Source organism: Nicotiana tabacum, chromosome 13 (assembly GCF_000715075.1).
Source record: "Nicotiana tabacum cultivar K326 chromosome 13, ASM71507v2, whole genome shotgun sequence".
NCBI lineage: Eukaryota > Viridiplantae > Streptophyta > Magnoliopsida > Solanales > Solanaceae > Nicotiana > Nicotiana tabacum.
In genome coordinates, this window is record NC_134092.1 from 114,344,305 (window position 1) to 114,365,525 (window position 21,221).

The window sequence follows — 21,221 nt, forward strand, 5'->3', positions numbered from 1 at the left end:
GAATGTATTTAATAGTTAATAAAATACCTAATTTATGTATTTAAGTGTTTAAATATAAATTAAGGTTGATAAATTCTTTTCCTAATAGTTAGAACTCACGGGACGGTGATCGGAAGCCGTGAGTTCGATTTATTTCACTTTTAGTGGACTGTTTTGTAGTATACTCGTGTTGGCTTATTGTGCTGCTGATTTATGGGGTTTGGAAGGATGAAGGGCATGGAGAAACGCCACATGTGGTAGGGTAGTAGGCTGCTTGCTCGTTGTTGCAATTTAAGGTTAATTGATAACTTATTGATTGGGTATGTTATGGTATATTTGGGGGTTTTGTTGTATTAAAGGTCCCGAATTGTAGTTGGGTTGTTTTTGAGTTGTTGATTGTATTATGTTTGTATCACGACTATAGTAGGCTTGAGGGATCAGTGAAATCAGGGGAAATTCGGCCCGTTTTATTTTAGAATCGAGTTATCATTTGAGATACGTGATATACCACCGCCATCTAAGTTGTACACGTATTTCTTTGTTATAGGGTTGGCGCGCTAGATGTCGTAAGCTTGTTGTTGAGTTGCATTGACGACTTGAGGTATGTTAAGGCTATCTATTCTTTCTTTTTGGCATGATCCATATGATACAAACGAAACGAGCAAACGTACAACTTTCATAAATGACTCTATTCATAGAAATACTAGGGGTGCCTATGCTCTTAATTCCCCATATGTCCTATTATTATATCTGCTATTCATGGGTCTCAGAAAAATACGTAAGTTGCTAAAGTTTATCCGAAGACATATTGATTTTATAACATTCCAAGAGATCTTATTGACTTACTTCCTTATGCATTGCATTCATTTATACATGTATATTGACCCATGACCAGATGGCGTTATATACACGTATATTTATATATATATATATATATATATATATATATATATATATATATATGGGATATGGGGAAAGGTTATGGCGTTATATACGCACCACCACCACCTCATCAGTTGGTATACGTTTATGATTTTGCCCACAGAGGCTGAGATGATATGATGGGATGCCCTCAGAGGCTTGATGATGTTATGTACGCATATACCTATGCATGATATGACATTTATACGCATACGCATGACATTATAAATATTTTCATGATTCACAGAGCTATTCAGACTTACAGGTTGAGTTCTTTACTCCATGTTTCTTTCATGTCTATTATATACTATTTTTTATGCCTTACATACTCGGTACATATATCGTACTGAAGCCCCTATTGCCTGGAGGCTTGCGTTTCATGCCGCAGGTGCAGGTAGACATGCTGACGGTCCCCCATCTTAGGATCCTTGCTCAGCGAGAGTTGGTGTGCTCCATTTGATCCGGAGCTGTTATAGAGTTTTGGTACGATACTTTTGTATACATATGGGTATGATGGGGCCCAGTCCCGTCCTCTATATATTTGTACACTCTGTTAGAGGTCTATAGACAGTCATGTATATTTGGATAGTATGTGGCCTTTTCGGCTCGCCCTACCGTATATATATATATATGTATGTATATTGTTTGGGCATAGTTTCCCACGTATGTTGTTCATATGAATTAGTAGTTTATTTTCAGACGTTAGGCATGTCCTACACTTATTTCATGTTTATATCTTAGACATATGCTTAGGGGTGTTTGATAGGTAGCACTCGGGAACTCGTCACAGCCCATCAGCTTGGGTCGTGACACTTCTTCATCGCGAACGCGATGTCTTGGTCGTGAACGCGATGGCTTGGGAGGTTTACCCATCACGAACGCGACCAGACTCTCGCGAACGTGTAGGGTTATGGGGCCTGGGAAGGGAGCTTAGCCGTTACTCCTCACGAATGCGACATCTGGATCGCCAACGGGAAGGCTGGCTAGCGAACGTGAAGGCCTTTGGCCGCTGCTGCTTCGTGATCACGTAAAGTGTCTCACGAACACGATGAACACCTGACACGCAGTCTTCAAAACTTGTAAAAATCGGGATTTAACCCATTTTTCACCATTTCCAAGTTTGAGCTCGTCCTAGAGGCGATTTTGAAGAGAAACTTCATCCCCATTTCATAGGTTAGCAGATTTTAACTCATTTTCTTCCATTTCCATAAACACCCATTGATGTAGGCTAGAATCACGTATTTTAGTTATAGTTTACACTCTAATTACTGCATTTTACTTGTATTTGAGATCAAATAATAGTGAAGTGCACTTATTATGTGTTATATGCCTTATAGGAAATGATTCTGAGCTATTAAGATAATTTGGAGCTAATTTGAACAAGTTGAAACTTTAAAATCTAAGTAAAAGCCCAAGAAATTAAGTCGGAATCACGTTCGGGGGCCGAGGGCCAAGTTTGGATGTCAAAAGGTGAGAAAACAAAATTACTCTGGGAAAATTGCACTACCGCTCTGTGCCATGCGTAGCGGCGCGCGGGGCACTAGTGCAAAATTCTTGCAAAGTGAAAAAAAATCTACTCTCTGAAAATCCTCACTAATGTGGCGCCACGAGGCACGATGCGGTAGTGCAAAAGTTGGTCTGATATGATTTTGCCAAGCTCTTTGGATTTCCCCACAAGCATGCCGCATGGGGCGGCGCGGGGTGCGACACGGTAGTAGGAAAATGTCAGAGTGATTTCCTATTTCGTCTAGGAAAGGGTAGTTTTGTCCGGGTTTGTTTTTGAGACGGCTTAAATACACCAAAAACAAAATTTTGAGGGGACTTTTGACATACTTTCGACCTAAGGAAGCTAAAGAGGAGTTGGGAGAATACAAGTACAAGGATTTCATCATTCCTTCCTCACTCATGACCCGAGTTTATATCGAATCTATGTTTTTCTATACTTTAATTATATTTGTGATGAATTTCTCCATGTCTATGGAGTAGTTCCCTTTAGGGTTTGACGGATTTGGTGTATTGATGTTTGTGGATTATAACTCTAGTTTTATGTATTGAATCATTGTGGAAGATTTAATTTTTGTATCTATATTCACTAGTTCATGTAATCAAGAGGGGCATAACTTATGATATCTTTACATTATATTGTTGGTTGAGTTCATAGATTCTTCTAAGTAATCGAAAGAGGCTAGTTAAATCGTTGATTAAACCTAGTTAGGAGAATAATCGAAAGAGGTATTCCTAAAGATCAATCCATTACGCATTCTTGCATATCATCATAGTGCTTAATTGGTTCATCTCGTGAGGTTAAGACTTCATCGAGAGAGGAGTTTCTGCTGAACGTTTGAACTAATAATAGAGTGAATTCGAGAGACTCACTTGAACATTGGAAGTGAATTATCTAGAGTTAGATCCCGAACAATTATCTTGCACCTATCCTGTCAAAACCCTATCTTCTCCCACTGATAACCTTATTTGCTTATTCCTTGTCTCGATAGTCACTAGTCAATAGCTTTATATTCTTAGTTAATTTCAATTCTTAATCATATAAATCTCAATTTTTGATCCTCCTGGATAGCAATCAAGCTAGAATACTGTTTAAATATAATCCATGCGGATACGATATTACACTATACTATCTTTGATTAGCGAGCATAATTTAAGTGTGTGTTTTGTGTTTGTCACCTATTGATTTCTAACCTTTAATCTATGCCTCTTCATGATAAAAATTAGGGATTTTAGGAAAAATTGGAGATTTTGAGAAATTGAGATTTAGACCTCAAATTGAAGTCAGATTTCAAAACTAATCACATAATTAGACTCGGGGGTGAATGGGTAATTAGGTTTTGGTCCGAATCTCGAGTTTTGATTAAGCGAGCCTAAGGTTGACTTTTTTCAAAATCATTAAAGATTAAATCTTTTTCACTCGTGGGTAGTTTCTAAAGCTTATTTTGAATTGTTTGAACTATATAGTTTCTAAATCTTTTTGTCCTCTATGGATTTGATTTTGTCGGGGTTGATCTCGATTCCCCGATTGGATACCATGAACCCGAGGAATTTTCATATTATATTTCTGCAGTATGTCGAAGGTCTCATACAAATGTCTCAAATAGTCCTCTACTCACAAGGACTTGACTAACATGTCGTCAATATAAACTTCCATTGATTTTCCTATCTGTCCTTCGAACATACGGTTTACTAGGCGTTGATAGGTGGCTTCGGCATTCTTTAATCCAAACGGCATTACATTATAACAGTAAGTGCCAAATTTAGTGATGAAAAGAGTCTTTTCTTGATCTTCCGAGTCTCATCCGAATTTGGTTATACTTGGAATAGGCATCGAGAAAACTGAGTATCTCGTGCCCGGCCGCCGCTTCGATCATCCGATCGATGTTAGGCAACGGGAAAGAATCTTTAGGGCATGCCTTGTTTAGATCTTTTTAATCTACACACATTCTTAGCTTATTCCCTTATTTAGGTACTACCACTACGTTAGCTAACCAGTCGGTGTATTTAACCACCCGGATGTACCCTATTTTAAGGAGTTTGGATACCTCGTCCTTGATGAACGCATGCTTGACCTCAGACTGTGGCCTCCTCTTCTGTTTAACCAGATGGAACTTCGGGTCTAAACTCATCTTATGAATGGTCACCTCCGGTGGGATCCTTATCATGTCAAGATGGGACCAAGCAAAATAACCTATGTTAGCTTTAAGAAAATCAATGAGTTTATTCCTGAGTTCAGGAATTAACCCAGTGCCCAGGTATATCTTTCGATCTGGTAGGTGTTCGATTAGTAGGACTTTCTCCAACTCCTCGACCATTGATTTAGTGGCATCGGTGTCATCTGGAGCTATGAACAATCTCGGGACTCCGTAATCTTCCTCCTCATCTATCCCCCGTTTCTCCGGTTCGACCGAGACCGACATCAGTGATTGCTATTTAGTTTCTTCCTTGGCCGACTTCGCGTTCCTTGACGTAAAAACTGCGGGCACCAGGATTACCTCGCCGATCAAAAACATCTCCTTTGCAGCCGGGTGCTCTCCATTGACCGTCTTGATTCCTCCCGGTGTAGGGAATTTAAACGCATGGTGTAAGGTCGAGGGTACCGCCCTCATGTTGTGAACCCATGGCCTTCCAAATAGAGCATTATACCTCATGTCCCCTTCGATAACGTAGAACTTTATCTCTTAAATCGTCCCGACGGTGTTCACCGGCAACGTCATCTCTCCTTTAGTGGTTTCACATGCCATGTTAAATCCGTTCAACACCTCGACTGCCGACACTATTTGGTTCTGTAACCCCAACTCCTTTACGACCCTTGATTTAATGATGTTGGCCAAGCTACCTGGATCAATCAACACATATTTAATTTGAGATTTATTGACAAGAAAGGATATTGCAACATCATTGTGAGGTTATACGAAGCCCTTGGCATCCTCATCGCTGAACGAAATGATTCCCTCCGGGACATAATCTCGGGTGCATTTTTTCCTTCTGATAGATACTTTAGTGCGCTTTATCATTGGCCCTTAGGGGACATCGACCCCTCCAATGATCATGTTGATGACATGCTAAGGCTCCTTTTGTTCGGTCTGTTTATTGGCGTCCCTATTCCTGAAGTGGTTTTTGGCTCGATCACTCGAAAATTCTCGGAGTTGCCTATTATTGAATAACCAGGCAACTTCTTCTCTCAATTGTCGGCAATCCTCGGTCCTGTGGACATGAGTGCCATGATTCTTACACATCAAGTTAGGATCTCTTTAGGTAGGGTCGGACTGTAATGGCTGAGGCCACTTGGTTTTCTTGATGCACCCGATGGCCGATAAGATGCTGGCAGTGTCAACGTTGAAGTTATAATCTGATAATCTTGGCGCTTCCCTACCCCGAGCGACCTGTCGAAACCATTTTTGCTCATCAGACCTCAGCTACTGGGCCCTCAATTGCTTCTCTTTTCGTTCCTTGTAGGGTGATGCCCGGACTCATTTCCCCTTCGGTCCACACTGTATAGTTGGTACCGATCCCGGACCGACCTTGGCTCATGATCGACGACTCTCTTAGATCTGTTGTCGGCCCTAATAGGATAAATAAATCCAAAATGGGCTCCGAGGTGGTCGTCCTGGACTCTGATCTTTGACTGGTACCTATTATGGACGTCGGCCCAAGTTACCGCCGGGTACTCTACCAAATTTTGTTTTAGCAGTTGTGAAGCCAAGGAGCTTTGGGGGTTAAGTCCATGAGTGAATGCCTGAACGACCCAATCATTTGCAATCGGAGGCAGGTCCATCCGTTCCATCTGAAACCTTGACACGAACTCCCTGAGCATCTCGTTATCTCTTTGTTTAACCTTGAAAATGTCCGATTTTTTGGTCTCGACCTTGATGGCCCCGACATGGGCCTTCACAAAAGCATCTGCAAACATAGAAAACGAGTCAATGAAATTTTGGGGTAAGTTGTGATACCATATTATTGCTCCTTTTGACAAAGTCTCCCTGAATTTCTTCAGTAACACCGACTCGATTTCATCATCTTCCAAGTCGTTCCCTTTGATGGCGCATGTATAGGAGGTCACAACCTCAGTTGGATTCGTGGTTCCGTTATATTTTGGAATATCGGGCACACGAAACCTCTTCGGGATCAGCTTTGGTGTCGTGCTCTGAGAGAAAAGGCTTTTGGATAAATTTCTTGGAATTCGGCTCTTTCAATATCGGGGGTGCTCTCGTGATTTGATCGACCCTGGAATTTTCCACCTTCTTGTCATTTGCCTTAATTCTTTTCTCACCTGATTCCACCCACTTCGTTAATGCTTCAAGCATTTTCATTATCTCGGGGTTGACCCCATGCTCGGCTTCACCCGGTCTCTCGGTGGTTTGTTCGTTTCTTCGGGTGCTTTCCCAGGATTGTTCGAGCTCGACCCTGCTAGGGGCGTGGCCTTGATTCTATAGTTGTGCTATCGCCGCCTGCTGAGCCTGCAATATTTCAAAATTAGTCGCGGGCTTACCCCATTACCTTCGCCTTCAGGTGCTTCTCGAGTTGTTGGTCAGGGTCCTCCGCAAATGCTATTTTCGATATCAGTTGGCAGATTAACGTCGATATCCACCTGTGAGTTGACATCGACCGGATCGGCAACTGGGACTCCATTGGCATCCGTTTGGGGCACCTTATTGCTAAGTACCAGATTATTGTTTTCGCCATAATGGTCAAACTCAACGTCAATGTTCAAGTGGGCAGACTGAGAATTTGACATTTTTAAGCTGACATGAAATTAAGACTTTAAAGAACAAGCGTAAAATAAAATGTGTTATGGAGATTTGTATCAAACCACCACTATTATCCTTAGCCCAACAGTGGGCGTCAAACTGTTTACCTTAAAACGGATAACAATTAAATTTGTACGCGGTTTTAAAGATATGTAGATTGATTCAATATAAATACTCAAGAATATTAGATAAATGAGTTAAAGATAAAATGAATAATCAAATCAAATGTAATGTTACGGCCCAGCTCGAACTTAGATTGAACAATGGTTTTGCCCTCGATCAGACCCTTAGCTCGAAGCCAATTATGAATGAAGAGCAAACAATGAAGTAAGAACTTTACAATAGCTAGAAAATAGAAAAATAAATTTATATTGCCTTGGTTTGCGTGTTACAATGTGCCCTCAAAGAATGAAAAACCTCCCCTTTATATAGGAGAGTTTCATCCCTAGTACAAGTCTAAAAAAGGTAAAAATCTTCCTTTTCTCATTAATTACTGATCTGTAACCGCTATCGAGCGAGATCCGTGCCGTGATATCCGGTTGGTTACGGATATCATGACCCTCTATCCGTCGCCTACAACTGTTCATTATGCTTTCCGAAGTTTCAGGACTCGTCCCGAGTCCGGGGTGGTACGTCGTTTTATCAGGTATGATGGCGAGCACTTCGTTAACTTTTCACGGGCCCCGATACAGAGAGTTCATAGCTTCGATTTCAATCTCTTATGTTCATGCCCTCACTTCATTTTATTCACCGAGAAATCGGGGTGTACGTTATATCCCTGATGTCACCCGTATACGGATTGGATTTTTGATGTGTCACATGCTAGTCGAATTTGAGGGTCAATAATACTACTACTCATTATGAAATTTTGTACAAGAGCTTCCCATGCTTTAAAGTGATATTGTTTAATGAGTCAAATATGCACATTTTTCCCTTCAAAAAGAAAATCAAAAACAAAAAGAAACTTTTAAACCATAAGTTTAACGTATATAAACTTCTATACAAATATTTAAGAATAGAAAATCTATCAAAATGCTTTTATCTTGATCCTCAATGCATCTTATTGACTATGCATAGGCGCGGAGCTAGAATTTAAAACTAATGAGTTTAAGATTTTAATTCTTTTAAGTTATTAGGTTTTTGAATTAATAATTTGTATATATTACATTGATTTTTTAAGACAATATAAAATTTTGACTAAAATTACTAGATTAGTCTGAATCCATACTTTGATGTCTAGCTCTGTCACTGCCTTGATATATATGAATTGTTTGTTTTCATACTCGTCATATTTTAATACACGTCTATTTCAGTTTATGTGAATTTATTTAACTGAGCATAGAGCTTTAAAAAAAGAAAAGAGTTCGAAATTTATGATATAAAATGAGGCACATATATTTTATGTGGTTATAAATCATTGTATAAAGATAAATTATTTCCGAAAATGAGTCACTCTTTTATGCACGAACTAAAAAAAATTAGCTTCAGATAAATTTAACCGTGAATATAAATTAAGATTTCGTCCTAGAAGAGCTGTTCCCACTGTAAATCAAATATCTTGTCAAATTTTCCGGTATATTTGCGAATTTTTACAGACACTATTTTGTATAAAAACGGCACCACCATGTTGCAGAGCAGAAAACCTGTAAAAACCTCATCATTTCGAAACTTTAAGTTTCTTTTTCATTTCAATGGCTTCGTTTTTTACTCTAACAGTCCTCTCCATACTTCTCTTCTTTTCAATCTCCTCCGTCGGTGCTCGTCACCACCAGCGGAATTCGCCGGAGTCATCTACGACGCCGTCAATTGCGGCTAAAATCCGAGGAGCTTGCAAGGCTTCTCGGGACCCACTAACATGCGAGTCCGTTTTAATGGACTCCAGCCACTTGCCGTCTGAGCTGACGACGCCGTTAATCATTCAATCCGCCGTTAAAGTCGTTTCACAAAACAACGCCGAGGCGATAGACATGGTGAATGCAATCATGGACGCGTCCGCAGGGAATCAGAACCTTACGGACTTAGTGAGGATCGGTATTGAGGTTCTCGGGTACTCGGATAATCGGGTCGGGCAAACGGCTCAGGCATTGACACGTGGCAAGATAAAGGACGCACGTGCATGGATGAGCGCCGTGATGATTTACCAGTACGACTGCTGGTCCGTTGCAAAACGCGTTAACGAAACCTTACAGGTGGACAAAACCATCTCGTTTTTGAACTCCTTGATCGGGTACAGCAGCAACGCATTGGGTATGCTGGTGAACTACGACATTTACGGGGCCGATACCGGGTCATGGGCCCCGCCCAAAACAGAACGAGACGGGTTTTGGGAAGGTTCGGGTTTAGACGGGTCGGGTCATGATGTAAAGGGTGGGGTGCCTTTCGGGTTGAAACCGGATGTAACAGTGTGCAAGGAAGGAGGCTGTGACTATAAGACAGTGCAGGAGGCGGTGAATGCTGCACCAAATAATGGGCTGACCCGGAAGTTTGTGATATGGATCAAATCCGGGTTGTATGATGAGATAGTTCGGGTCCCGTTTGAGAAGAAGAATGTGGTATTTTTGGGTGATGGCATGGGCAAAACAGTCATTACAGGTTCCTTGAGTGTTGGTATTAATGGGATCAACACTTATGAGACTGCAACTGTCGGTAAGTGATTTATTGGATCAGTTTAATAATTACAAATCTTTATATGTTTTAATAACAAAATTCTTTCTCTCTATTTTGGACTGTACAAAAGTTGATTTTTTTAACATCTCTTTGGAAACAAGCCAAGTAACGGTTGGACAGAATTGCTCCTATAGTAGCTAGACTTCTTTTTGTGTGTGTTATTTTGTAAAATGAGCGTAAATTTCTGCATAAATAGAAATATTTTTTTTTTTAAAACGATGACTCTTGCTGCTTGGCCACTGAATGAATGCATCTCCAAGCGCCAATGATGTTCACGAGTTGTTTAGGCTAATTTTTCTTTCGCGCTTAGTTTTCTTACTTCTCCATTGCCCCTATGTATGGCCTTGTTCCAAGCAGCAAGGCGGATGTAGCCTTTGTGGTACGGGTTCACATGAACTGTTATGTTACGCGGCGCCTTCTTGAAATTCCTTGGAAGGGCGACGTAAGGCTAAGCAACCGATGTCAGTACGGTTGCTGTCCGCCAACTGAGGTCCCCTCCATATGCTAGACTAGATTGTCAGTGCCGTACGGGAAAACCAATGTCATGAGCAATTGAAAGAGAGCAGAAAAGAGAATTGAGAATGAAAGAAAGCTTGATTGCATTAAATGAAAGCTATTACAGAAAAACAAGACGGTGTCGGGGGGGGAGAGACACCAGTACAGAGAATTGTTTGCTTGCTTGAAAGTTTTGATTGCTTGGTCCCCCTTAATAATGCTTAAAAAAAATAAACCAAAGTTACATGACTAGACCTATGAAAGCTGAAAAATCACACTTAAAGAAAATGCAGCAAAACTACTCTATATTTACAATGAAAAGGACTTAGTCTTCTACAAAGCAACAACAAGTCCGTTGGCAGCAACTTTGTCTTTAGCATCAGGGTCTGCGCGCGCGGCATTGTCTACGCGTGCGGCGCTGTTGGCATCTGCCTGTGGCTGGGCGCTGGTGATGGCTATCGGTGGGGCGACAGAGGCACATGCGCGCTTGTCACTTGGAGCTGCCGAGACCACGGGGCCGACCGTGGCGACGGGCGTTGGGAGGCTGGCCAGGACGCCACGGGGCGCGTCCAAGGGGTCATGGGGCATGGTTGGAAAGCCGCCCATGACATTCTCCCCCACCTGAGTTGGCGACGTCTTCGGCGCCTTCCTTGCAAAGTAATCATCAATCAGGCTCTTGTAGGTTTTGAGGTTTGTTCCCCTCTCCCAAGTATTCTCCTCTGCATCACATCCCTGCCATTTCACCAAGAACTCCTGGTGATCTTTTCTTGAGGCGTGAATCACTCGATTATCAAGAATAGCTTCAGCACGCCTTTTCCCGGTTGAATTGGGGCCTCGAATACTTAGTATTGTGAGTTGGCTTCGTGAAGGATCCTCCATATAGGTTTCAGGAGACTGACATGGAAAACAGGATGGTATCCACCCGGTATGCAACTTTCCCAATGCGCCTTTCAATGGACAAGGGTCCAATATATTTTTGCAATAGGCGCGGGTCATGGACCCCTGCAAACAAGTACCGCTTTGGGATTTTGACCATCACTTTGTCTCCCACCTGGTATTCAACAAAGCGGCGATTCTGATCAGCATGCCTCTTCATCCGCTTTTGGGCTTTGACAAGATAGCTACGCACTATTTCCAAATTTTGCTTCCATTCTTTTGAGAAGCTAGCGGTTGCTGTCCGGTAACAATTTCAAAAGCGCTTTTGTTGGTACTTGAGCTCTTTTGTGAATTGAAACACAGTTGAGCAGCATCCAGAAGCTTCACCCAATTCTTCTGCGATCCGCTCACAAAGTGCCGGAGATATTCCTCTAGCATGCCATTGAATCGCTCCGTCTGGCCATCAGATTGCGGATGAAAACTTGAGCTATGACTCAATTTTGACCCGAGGCACTTAAAGAGTTGGGTCCAAAAATTGCTAGTGAAGCGTGAGTCGCGATCACTAACAATGTCTTTAGGTAAGCCCCAATATTTGACGACATGAGAGAAGAATAGTCGAGCTGTATCTTCTGCTGATATATATTGTGGGGCTGCTATAAAGGTAGCATACTTGGAAAACCGATCCACCACAACCAAGATAGTTGTGAGATCTCCGACCTTGGGCAATCCGGTGATGAAGTCCAGGGAAACACTTTCCCAAGGTCTTTTTGGGACAGCTAGTGGTTCCAAGAGCCCTACCTGCGTCAAGCGGTCTGACTTATCTACTTGGCATACTAGACAAGTCTTCACATACTGAGTGACGTCATCGACCATTTGAGGCCAATAATATGCACGGCGAAGTAATGCCATGGTGCGTTCCTCGCCGGGATGACCGGCCCACAAAGTATCGTGGCATTCTGCAAGAAGAGCCCGTCGCAGATCTCCTCCTTTAGGAACATAAAGTCGGTTCCCTTTCATCTTCAGGAAACCATCTTCGGTGTAGAACTGGCGAGTCTTGCCCTGTCCTACCAAATCAACCAAATACTGTGCAGCAGGATCCTTGATGAGTAGATCCTGTATCTGGTCTTTTATGGTGGTGGTTACTTCGCTTCCCTTTAGGGCGGCGAGTACACACATCGATGCTAGATCAGCTCTCCGACTGAGTGCATCAGCAACATGATTGGTCTTTCCACTTCGGTACTCCAGGTTGAAGTGAAATTCCGCTAGGAGTTCCTGCCACCTAGCCTGTCGACCATTCAGCTTTGGTTGGGTCATGAAATGGCTAACGGCTGTGTTGTCTGTCTTGACCACGAATGGGGCTCCCAGTAGATAATGCCTCCAAAGGCGTAAGCAATGAACGACAGCCAATAATTCTTTCTCATGGGCGGCATAGCGCCGCTCTGCATCCTTCAGTTTCCGGCTCTCGTACGCTACGGGATGCCCTTCTTGTAGCAATACTCTACCAAGTGCATAGTCGGAGGCATCCGTTTGCACTTCGAATGGTTTGGCCAACTCAGGGAGGGCCAAGACTGGGCTACTAGACATAGCCATCTTCAATGCGTCGAAGGCCTCTGCCCGCTTGGGGCCCCAATCCCACGGGGTGGCCTTCTTGAGAAGTTCTGTCAGCGGCACTGCAATGAGGGAGTAACTTTTCACAAAACGCCGATAGAAGTTGCATAGACCAAGGAACGACCTCAAGGCATGTATATCCTGAAGAGGTGGCCATTCTGTAATGGCCTGAATCTTCTGCTGGTCCATCTTGATCCTCCCTTCCTCGATGACATGTCCGGGGAAGTCAATTTGTTTCTGAGCAAAGGAGCACTTGGATAGCTTCGCATATAATTCGTGCTCCCGCAATCGGGCTAGGACCTTCCGCAAATGCTCCAGGTGTTCTTCCAGTGTCTGGCTATATACCACAATGTCATCCAAATAAACCACGACGAATTCATCAATGTATTCTCGGAAGACTTGGTTCATCAAGGTGCAAAATGTGGCTGGCGCGTTAGTCAAGCCAAAGGGCATAACCAGGAAGTCGTACGACCCATATCTTGTCACACAGGTCGTCTTGTGCTCATCACCATCTGCAATCCGAACTTGCCAATAACCTGTCCTCAGGTCTATTTTGGTGAATACCGTCGCACCACCCAGTCTATCAAACAAGTCTGCCATTAGCGGAATAGGGTACTTGTTTTTCACGGTGATTTTGTTTAGAGCCCGGTAATCCACGCAGAGTCGTAAACTACCATCATGTTTCTTTTGGAATAGCACAGGGGACCCGTATGGGGACTTGGAGGGCACAATGATCCCTGTGTCTAGCATTTCCGTCAATTGTCTCCGAAGCTCGGTGAGTTCGGGTTGTGACATTCTGTATGGCGCCCGGGCAGGTGGCTTCGCACCCGGCACCAACTCAATCTCATGGTCCACAGTTCGCCTAGGCGGAAGACGCTTTGGCATGTCTTGTGGCATGATGTCTTCAAATTCCAGAAGTAACTCCTTCACGGGTGCAGGAATGGGACCCAGGAGCGTTCTATATCTTCCATGCAGAGGGTAGCCAGGAACGTGGGTTCATGTCTTTTTACCCTTCTTCAACTGCAAGGCCGAGATGTTCTCGGCTGCCATCTTCATGGGAATGCACGGAATAATGCAGGGCTTGGCCCCATTTGCTCCCATCATCAGTAGCATGTCTGCATACGGTGCGGGCATGGTATTGGTCTGTCTCAGGAATTCCAACCCCACTATTAACTCAAAGTCATCTATGATCACTACGCGCAGGTTGAACTTTCCTTCATAAGGGCCAAGCTTCACTGGTACTTCTTTGGCTATTCCACCCACTGGTTGAGGTGGTGAGTTGATAGCCTTCACACGACCTTTGCCCTTTCCTACAACTAGTCCAAGGCGCTCCACCTGAGTCGAGGCTAAGTAGTTGTGGGTGGCACCCGTGTCTATCATTGCCCGAATAGGCTTGCCATTTACCTTCATGTCAACGAACATTAAGGTCCTCTCTTGATGAGGAGGAGTCCTCTCATTCGCCTTCTTTTTTCCTTTCCTGGCAATTGGACAGGGGTCCTTCTTCTTGCGGATAACGGCACTGGTTCCCATTAAGGGGCTCAGAAATGGAGCCAACAATTGTATTGAATGCACCTACTGGCTCGATCTGGTCCGCATCATCGACGTCGTCATCCGTCCCATCCTCAAAACCTTGATGGGCGTTCATCTGTGCATGTGGGCATTCATTATTCCAATGTGGTCCGCCGCAATGACGACATCTTGAGGGGGGCTTCCTCCCCCGATCATTGTTGTTAGATGCAGCACTAGTACTGCCTGAAGAGGGAGCCTTAGATTTGGGTGCACTCCGGTCTCCTCCACTTCTGCTAGGGCCACAAGTGTTTGGCTGGCCCCCTTTGTATCCTCCTCGGACAGGCTGTTGAGGCCTATCCTTCCGGGCTTCCACTTGGTAATCCCCAAGGCACTCTGCGGCTTGGATTGCCTTAGGCAACGTGTCTACCTTTTGTCTCTGCAACTCCATCCGGGCATAAGGTTTCAACCCTTCCATGAAGGTGAAGAGTTTGTCTTTGTCCCCCATGTCACGGATGTTCAGCATGAGCGCGGAGAATTCCCGCACGTAATCTCACACTGATTTGGTCTGGCGGAGCTCCCGCAACTTTCTCCTGGCATTGTACTCAACATTTTCGGGGAAGAACTGTAGGCGTATGGCTGCCTTCAGTTCCGCCCATGTCTCGAGGGCATCTTCACCAGCCTTGATGGCTTCGTACTTCACCCGCCACCAGAGTTTGGCATCACCCTGAATATACATGGCAGCAGTTGCTACCTTCTTAGCTTCTTCTAGGCCTCCCACGGCATCGAAGTATTGCTCGATGTCGAAAATGAAATTTTTCACTTCTTTGGCATTCCGAGCTCCACTGTATGGCTTTGGCTCAGAAATTTTCAGTTTTTGTGCCATAGGGGCGAGGTTCACACCACCCCCAAATTGGTTTCCGCCTCCTCGAAGTAGGCCTTGTAAAGCAGCATTGACAACGTTGAGCTGCCCTGTCAAGTTGTCTATAGTTTGTTGTATGGCAGTCACCCTGTCTGCCTCTTGTTCCCTGTTGGCTAAATCCTCGGCACGCTCCTGCTGGAGGACCTCAAATTTACCAAAAATTTCAGCTGCCTCTGTGGCTGCCGTTTGCCGGTCTCCTTCAGAGTCGCGACTGATATTTTCTATGTCAACTTCGGCCTGGATGAGTCTGCGGTCCAGGTCGTCCAACCTTTGCACTAGGCTGGTCTTTAGATCGGGCACCATTTCCACGATGGGCTGTAATGCGTCAACCATTCCCTCAAGGGTCGCGATGCGATCCCCATAATTCACCATGGTCAGAAATGGTGGTAATTGCAATATAATCCCTCGTCCGATGTCGAGCCTAAGCTCTGATACCAACTGTTACGCGACGCCTTCCTGAAGTTCCTTGGAAGGGCGACGTAAGGCTAAGCAACCGATGTCAGTACGGTTGTTGTCCGCCAACTGAGGTCCCCTCCGTACGCTAGACTAGATTGTCAGTGCCGTACGGGAAAACCAATGTCATGAGCAATTGAAAGAGAGCAGAAAAGAGAATTGAGAATGAAAGAAAGTTTGATTGCATTGAATGAAAGCTATTATAGAAAAACAAGACGGTGTCGGGGGGGAGAGACACCAGTACAGAGAATTGTTTGCTTGCTTGAAAGTTTTGATTGCTTGGTCCCCCTTAATAATGCTTAAAAAAAATAAACCAAAGTTACATGACTAGACCTATGAAAGCTGGAAAATCACACTTGAAGAAAATGCAGCAAAACTACTCTATATTTACAATGAAAATGACTTAGTCTTCTACAAAGCAACAACAAGTCCGTTGGCAGCAACTTTGTCTTTAGCATCAGGGTCTGCGCGCGCGGCATTGTCCACGCGCGCGGCGCTGTTGGCATCTGCCTGTGGCTGGGCGCTGGCGATGGCTATCGGTGGGGCGACAGAGGCACATGCGCGCTTGTCACTTGGAGCTGCCGAGACTACGGGGCCGACCGTGGCGACGGGCGTTGGGAGGCTGGCCAGGACACCACGGGGCGCGTCCAAGGGGTCATGGGGCATGGTTGGAAAGCCGCCCATGACAGAACTTATGGGGTAACCCATATTTTCGGACAACATGAAACATAAATATTATATGTGAAAATTAGAAGATTAGAATACATCAAGTTTAAGTCATAAATCTGCCTATGCCAAACAGAGAGCATGATGGTATAGGACTTGCAAAGTGCAAAATCATTGCATTTGGTGTAACCCTTTATTTTTATTTTTATTTTTTTGAAGCCAACATCCAGGCTATACTGATTTGTGGTGATGGGGGGTTTGGCGGACTCCTACCTATCTATATAATTATCCAAAAAATTACATATATGAGGGCATAAACCTTAGACTTCAGTATTATATGGAGAATGAGAGCTATCATTCTTGTACATTCTGAAAGCACAACAAAATAGAGATTGAAAGAGGGCTATCAAATTTGGCCCAAACCCAAATGACTTGCCCAACCCGTCCAAGGTTGGGCTGGTTATTGACCCACTCATTTATTGAACTCAGTCTATCTTGACCCAAACACATTTCAACCTATTTAAAGTTGGGCTGATTCTTAACCCAAATTGATCTATGAGTAACTTAGCCAAAATATTTTAGAAATAATTTTTTTTGTTTGATATGTTATACATGACCATAACAAATGGAAAAAAAAATCTTATTTAGTAATTATACAATTCATAAGAAAGCAATACTACATATTAAGTAAAGTTTGATAAGAGTTTGGTGGATTGGACAATGATCCAAATTTTAGCCCATCTTGACACAACCCATCTTAGCCCAAGTAACTTTTGGGCAGTTCATTTGACCCACCAAATTATTGACTCAACTTATTTTGACTCGCCCAAAATCGACCCAACCCGCCCATTTGACATCCCTAGTACTTAGAGATATCAGTAGTACTTCTAAGAGTTGACAGAAGTGATTAACCATTATCAAATAAAAATTGTCCCTTTTTGGTTCTAATTCTAAAGTGAACATAATTTAAACACTGTGATCATTCTTCACTAAAGCTTTGACACTGCTAGGGAGTGAAATAGCTTGATTGAAGAACAAAATCAAGCTATTGTAATTAAGACTTCTATGTTATTGTTCAAGCTGCTTGATATTGGAAGTAGGTAGTGAAAACAAAATCTAAAGTGATGGTAAAATCTGCAGATCACCATTTGCTGCTGCAGACATATTATTTGATGAACTGTTGTAGTTTTGAATAGTTCTAACGTTTGTATTACTCCTAAAACAGGAGTTGCTGGTGATGGATTCATGGCCAGCGGTATCACCTTCCAAAATACAGCAGGTCCAAATGCCTTCCAAGCAGTGGCATTCCGATCCGACAGTGATCTTTCAATTATAGAGAACTGTGAATTCATCGGCAATCAGGACACCCTGTACACCCATACATTGCGCCAATACTACAAGTCCTGCCGTATCCAAGGCAATGTAGACTTCATTTTTGGGAACTCTGCTGCTTTCTTCCAAGAATGTGACATCCTAATCGCACCTCGGCAACTCCTTCCCGAAGAGGGAGAGACAAATCCTGTGACTGCTCATGGCAGGATAGACCCTGCACAGTCAACTGGCTTTGTCTTCCAAAATTGTCTGATCAATGGAACAGACAAATACATGGCATTGTACTACAAGAAGCCGGAGGTGCACAAGAATTATCTGGGCAGGCCGTGGAAGGAGTATTCGCGGACTGTCTTTATAGAATGTACTTTGGAGGCCCTTGTTTCAGCTGATGGGTGGTTGCCTTGGAACGGTGATTTCGCGTTGAGTACACTTTACTATGGAGAATATAGAAATACTGGTGCCGGAGCTAATACAGCAGGACGAGTGCCATGGAGTAGCCAAATCCCAGGTGAACATGTTAACTCTTACTCTGTACAAAATTTCATTCAAGGGGATCAGTGGATTTCTACGTCTTCTTGATTAACTTGTATGTTAAATGTACATAGTAAGTCAAGCTCAATATCGTTGAATGTGATTACAGAACATCAACCTCTTGTACACTTGCGATAAAATTAAAAATTTCAATGTAAGATATATCTAGCCAAGAGTTTTAAATTAATTCTGTCATGACATATAGTTCCTGGAGCTCTTGTTATTGACAAAATTAAAGGAGTTAGGTGTTTGTTACCACATTGTCTGGTGTTTCAATTACTTGTATGTACTACTAGAGATGTGACATATTGTAGAAGTTTACATTTTTCCGAAGTTGTTGAAGTGTTGCAAGTTTTGTGAAGAAAATAATGAGCTAGATCCTATTGTCATTGACTTATAATACTTGCAACCTGCAATTTTTTTTCAATTAGACTACTGAACTTTAGTGTACTCTACTCCCTCCGATTCAATTTATGTGAATCTATTTCCTTTTTAGTCCGTGCCAAAAAGAATGACATCTTTCCTTATTTGGAAATAATTTACCTTTATGCAACGATTTATAGCCACACAAAATATATGTGCCTCATTTTTACAAGTTCAAAAGTCTTCTCTTTTTTCTTAAACTCCGTGCCCAGTCAAATAGGTTCACATAAATTGAAACGGAGAGAGTATTATTTAACGTATTGAGATACTAAAACTCTAACAGTTTGTTTGGATGATTGTTATATATCCTTTCATAATATATCATATAGTATTGTATTGTATTGTATTGTATCGTTTTGATATATACAATGTTTGGATAGATTGTATTGTTTGTCGTCGTTTCATGATTTCATGCAATAACAATATGAAGAAAAAATTTGTAATATTATAAAGAAAAATATAAGGTACGAGGTAGAATTATTATATAAAAAGGTAGGTTAAAAGATAAAATATAATTATTTAATAATAAGGAAGGACAAGATGAGAGCAAAAAATAAGGTAACGACGCGACCACACCAAATCGGTCGTTACATAAAGTGACACTTTTCGTCGTTACGTAATGACGGATTTAACAGTACGATACAATAAAATTTAAATAACAATCAAAACAAATATTGTATTTAAAGTAACAGTACGATACAATACAACAAGTAACAACCTCCAAACAAGCTGTAAAAGATCTAATTCTTCTATGTAGGGGTGTACATAGGCCGGATTGGTTCGGATTTTTTAATTATCAAACCAAACCAATGGTGTCAGATTTTTAAATTTATAAACCAAATCAAACCAACAAAGTCGGATTTTTCAATCTCGGTTTTTCTCTGGTTTTTCGGATTTTTTCGAGTTTTCGGGTCTTTTTCCGGTAAAGTCTTCATAGCATAAAATATGTAGCTTGTACTCCAAATATTTCTTAAGTCCTAGTAAAATACAATTATATAATGTGTTTTCCAAAAAAACTAACACAATAATATAAGATAAGTCATAGCATTATACTAAAATATTTAATAACAAAGATAGAATAATAAAATTACATAAAACAAATATTGCTAATTAATAAGCCATAATGAAAATTAACATAATCTAAAAATACTATATAGGTCATGCTAAAATAAGTATAGCTAATAAGTACTAATATTAATTACATAACTAAGCACTAAAGAAAAAGATAAACTAAGTTATGCATTTTCATTATAAACCAATGTAAAACTAAAATAATTATCCAACACTATTGTCATTCCTAGTATTGAATTGAATTTCTTTTGTTAGCATTAGTATTGATTTGAACTTTGTTTGAGTTACTATATTTATGGGCTATAAAATTTATTTACCATTCTAGAATGTTAAGTCTAAACTTGAAATAATACGTTAAAAGATAAAACTGTGAAAAAGTTTAAGAAATATTTATAAATTACATTACAATAAATATTTATATGTATAAAATATTTTTAAAAATTATATAAATGTACTATCGGGTTGGTTTGGTTTCGGTTTGACTTTTTTTAGTTAAAACCAAACCAAACCAATTATGGTCGGGTTTTATTTTCCAATACCAAACCAAATCAAACCAAATCACATCGGATTTTTTTTCCGGTTTGACTCGGATCGGTTTGGTGGTTTATCGGTTTTCTCTGTACACCCCTACTTCTATGCATCAAAATATGATTATTCCTTTTAAAAATTCATAATGAGGAAGAATATAAACCACTTTAACTATTATGCTCCAATGAACTTTTATGTTTTCAATTAATCCAGGTTTACATCACCCATTAAGGAGGTCAAGCAGTTTCGACCAGAATGTTATCAATTTTCATGACCCGAACCCAAAACTTTGATTAATGGTAAATGAATGCCATCCATCTACTACACCCTTCTATGGTAATTAAGTTGGATTTTACTTGCGGTTTTTACTTTTTAGCAGTGCATTTGAAGCCATCAGTAATAGGCCAATTGGCCAAGATTTCGTCTTAAGGGGCTACTGTTCCTACCAAATAATTCTCAATTTTCATGACTCGAAACCAAAACTTATATTTAAAAGTAAATAAATCTTAACCATCCATTACATCCTTACGTGGTAATTGAGTTGGATTTTACTTGCTAACCTTTGGTTCTTAGTTTTTAATTTTTGGAACTACATTTGAAGCCATCAGTAAAAGGCCAATTGCCAACTTTGGGTCTAATTCTATTTGCTAGCAAAAAGAATATATATATATATATATATATATATATATATATATATATATATATATATATATTCGAAGAAGGTCATTTGACTGCTACTTTTACGTGTTTAATTTGCGATAGAACTCCTATGGACCATGTCAAGAACCAAGGAAAAATGGATAGTTTCTGATGTAAATAATAAGCATAATACTTACTTCATGATAGTTTAATGTCTGATAGAAGTCATATGCCCGTTCAACCAAAGACTGGTTAAAGTTCCTTACCTCCTATTACGAAATAACAGAATCAAAATTTTAAAACCAAAACATGTACATTTTTTGCGAGTTTATATATATATATATATA

At 41.4% G+C, this 21,221-nt stretch overlaps 1 protein-coding gene across 1 annotated transcript; it reads left to right on the forward strand.

Moving 5' to 3' along the window:
• The first annotated feature begins 8,695 nt into the window (after window positions 1-8,695).
• On the forward strand, window positions 8,696-18,663 carry LOC107759212 (putative pectinesterase/pectinesterase inhibitor 51). The gene is made up of 2 exons (XM_075228340.1): window positions 8,696-9,803; window positions 17,576-18,663. The coding sequence occupies exons 1-2, from the start codon at window positions 8,849-8,851 to the stop codon at window positions 18,259-18,261; spliced, it is 1,641 nt and encodes a 546-aa protein (XP_075084441.1). The 5' UTR covers window positions 8,696-8,848; the 3' UTR covers window positions 18,262-18,663.
• Window positions 18,664-21,221: the final 2,558 nt, after the last annotated feature.

What these genes read in the sequence shown, in the direction of transcription:
- LOC107759212 (XM_075228340.1), top strand. Translation starts at nt 8,849, where the DNA reads ATGGCTTCGTTTTTTACTCTAACAGTCCTCTCCATACTTCTCTTCTTT. An exon ending in TTATGAGACTGCAACTGTCG is followed by an intron (nt 9,804 to 17,575) that starts GTAAGTGATTTA and finishes CTCCTAAAACAG; the next exon opens with GAGTTGCTGGTGATGGATTC.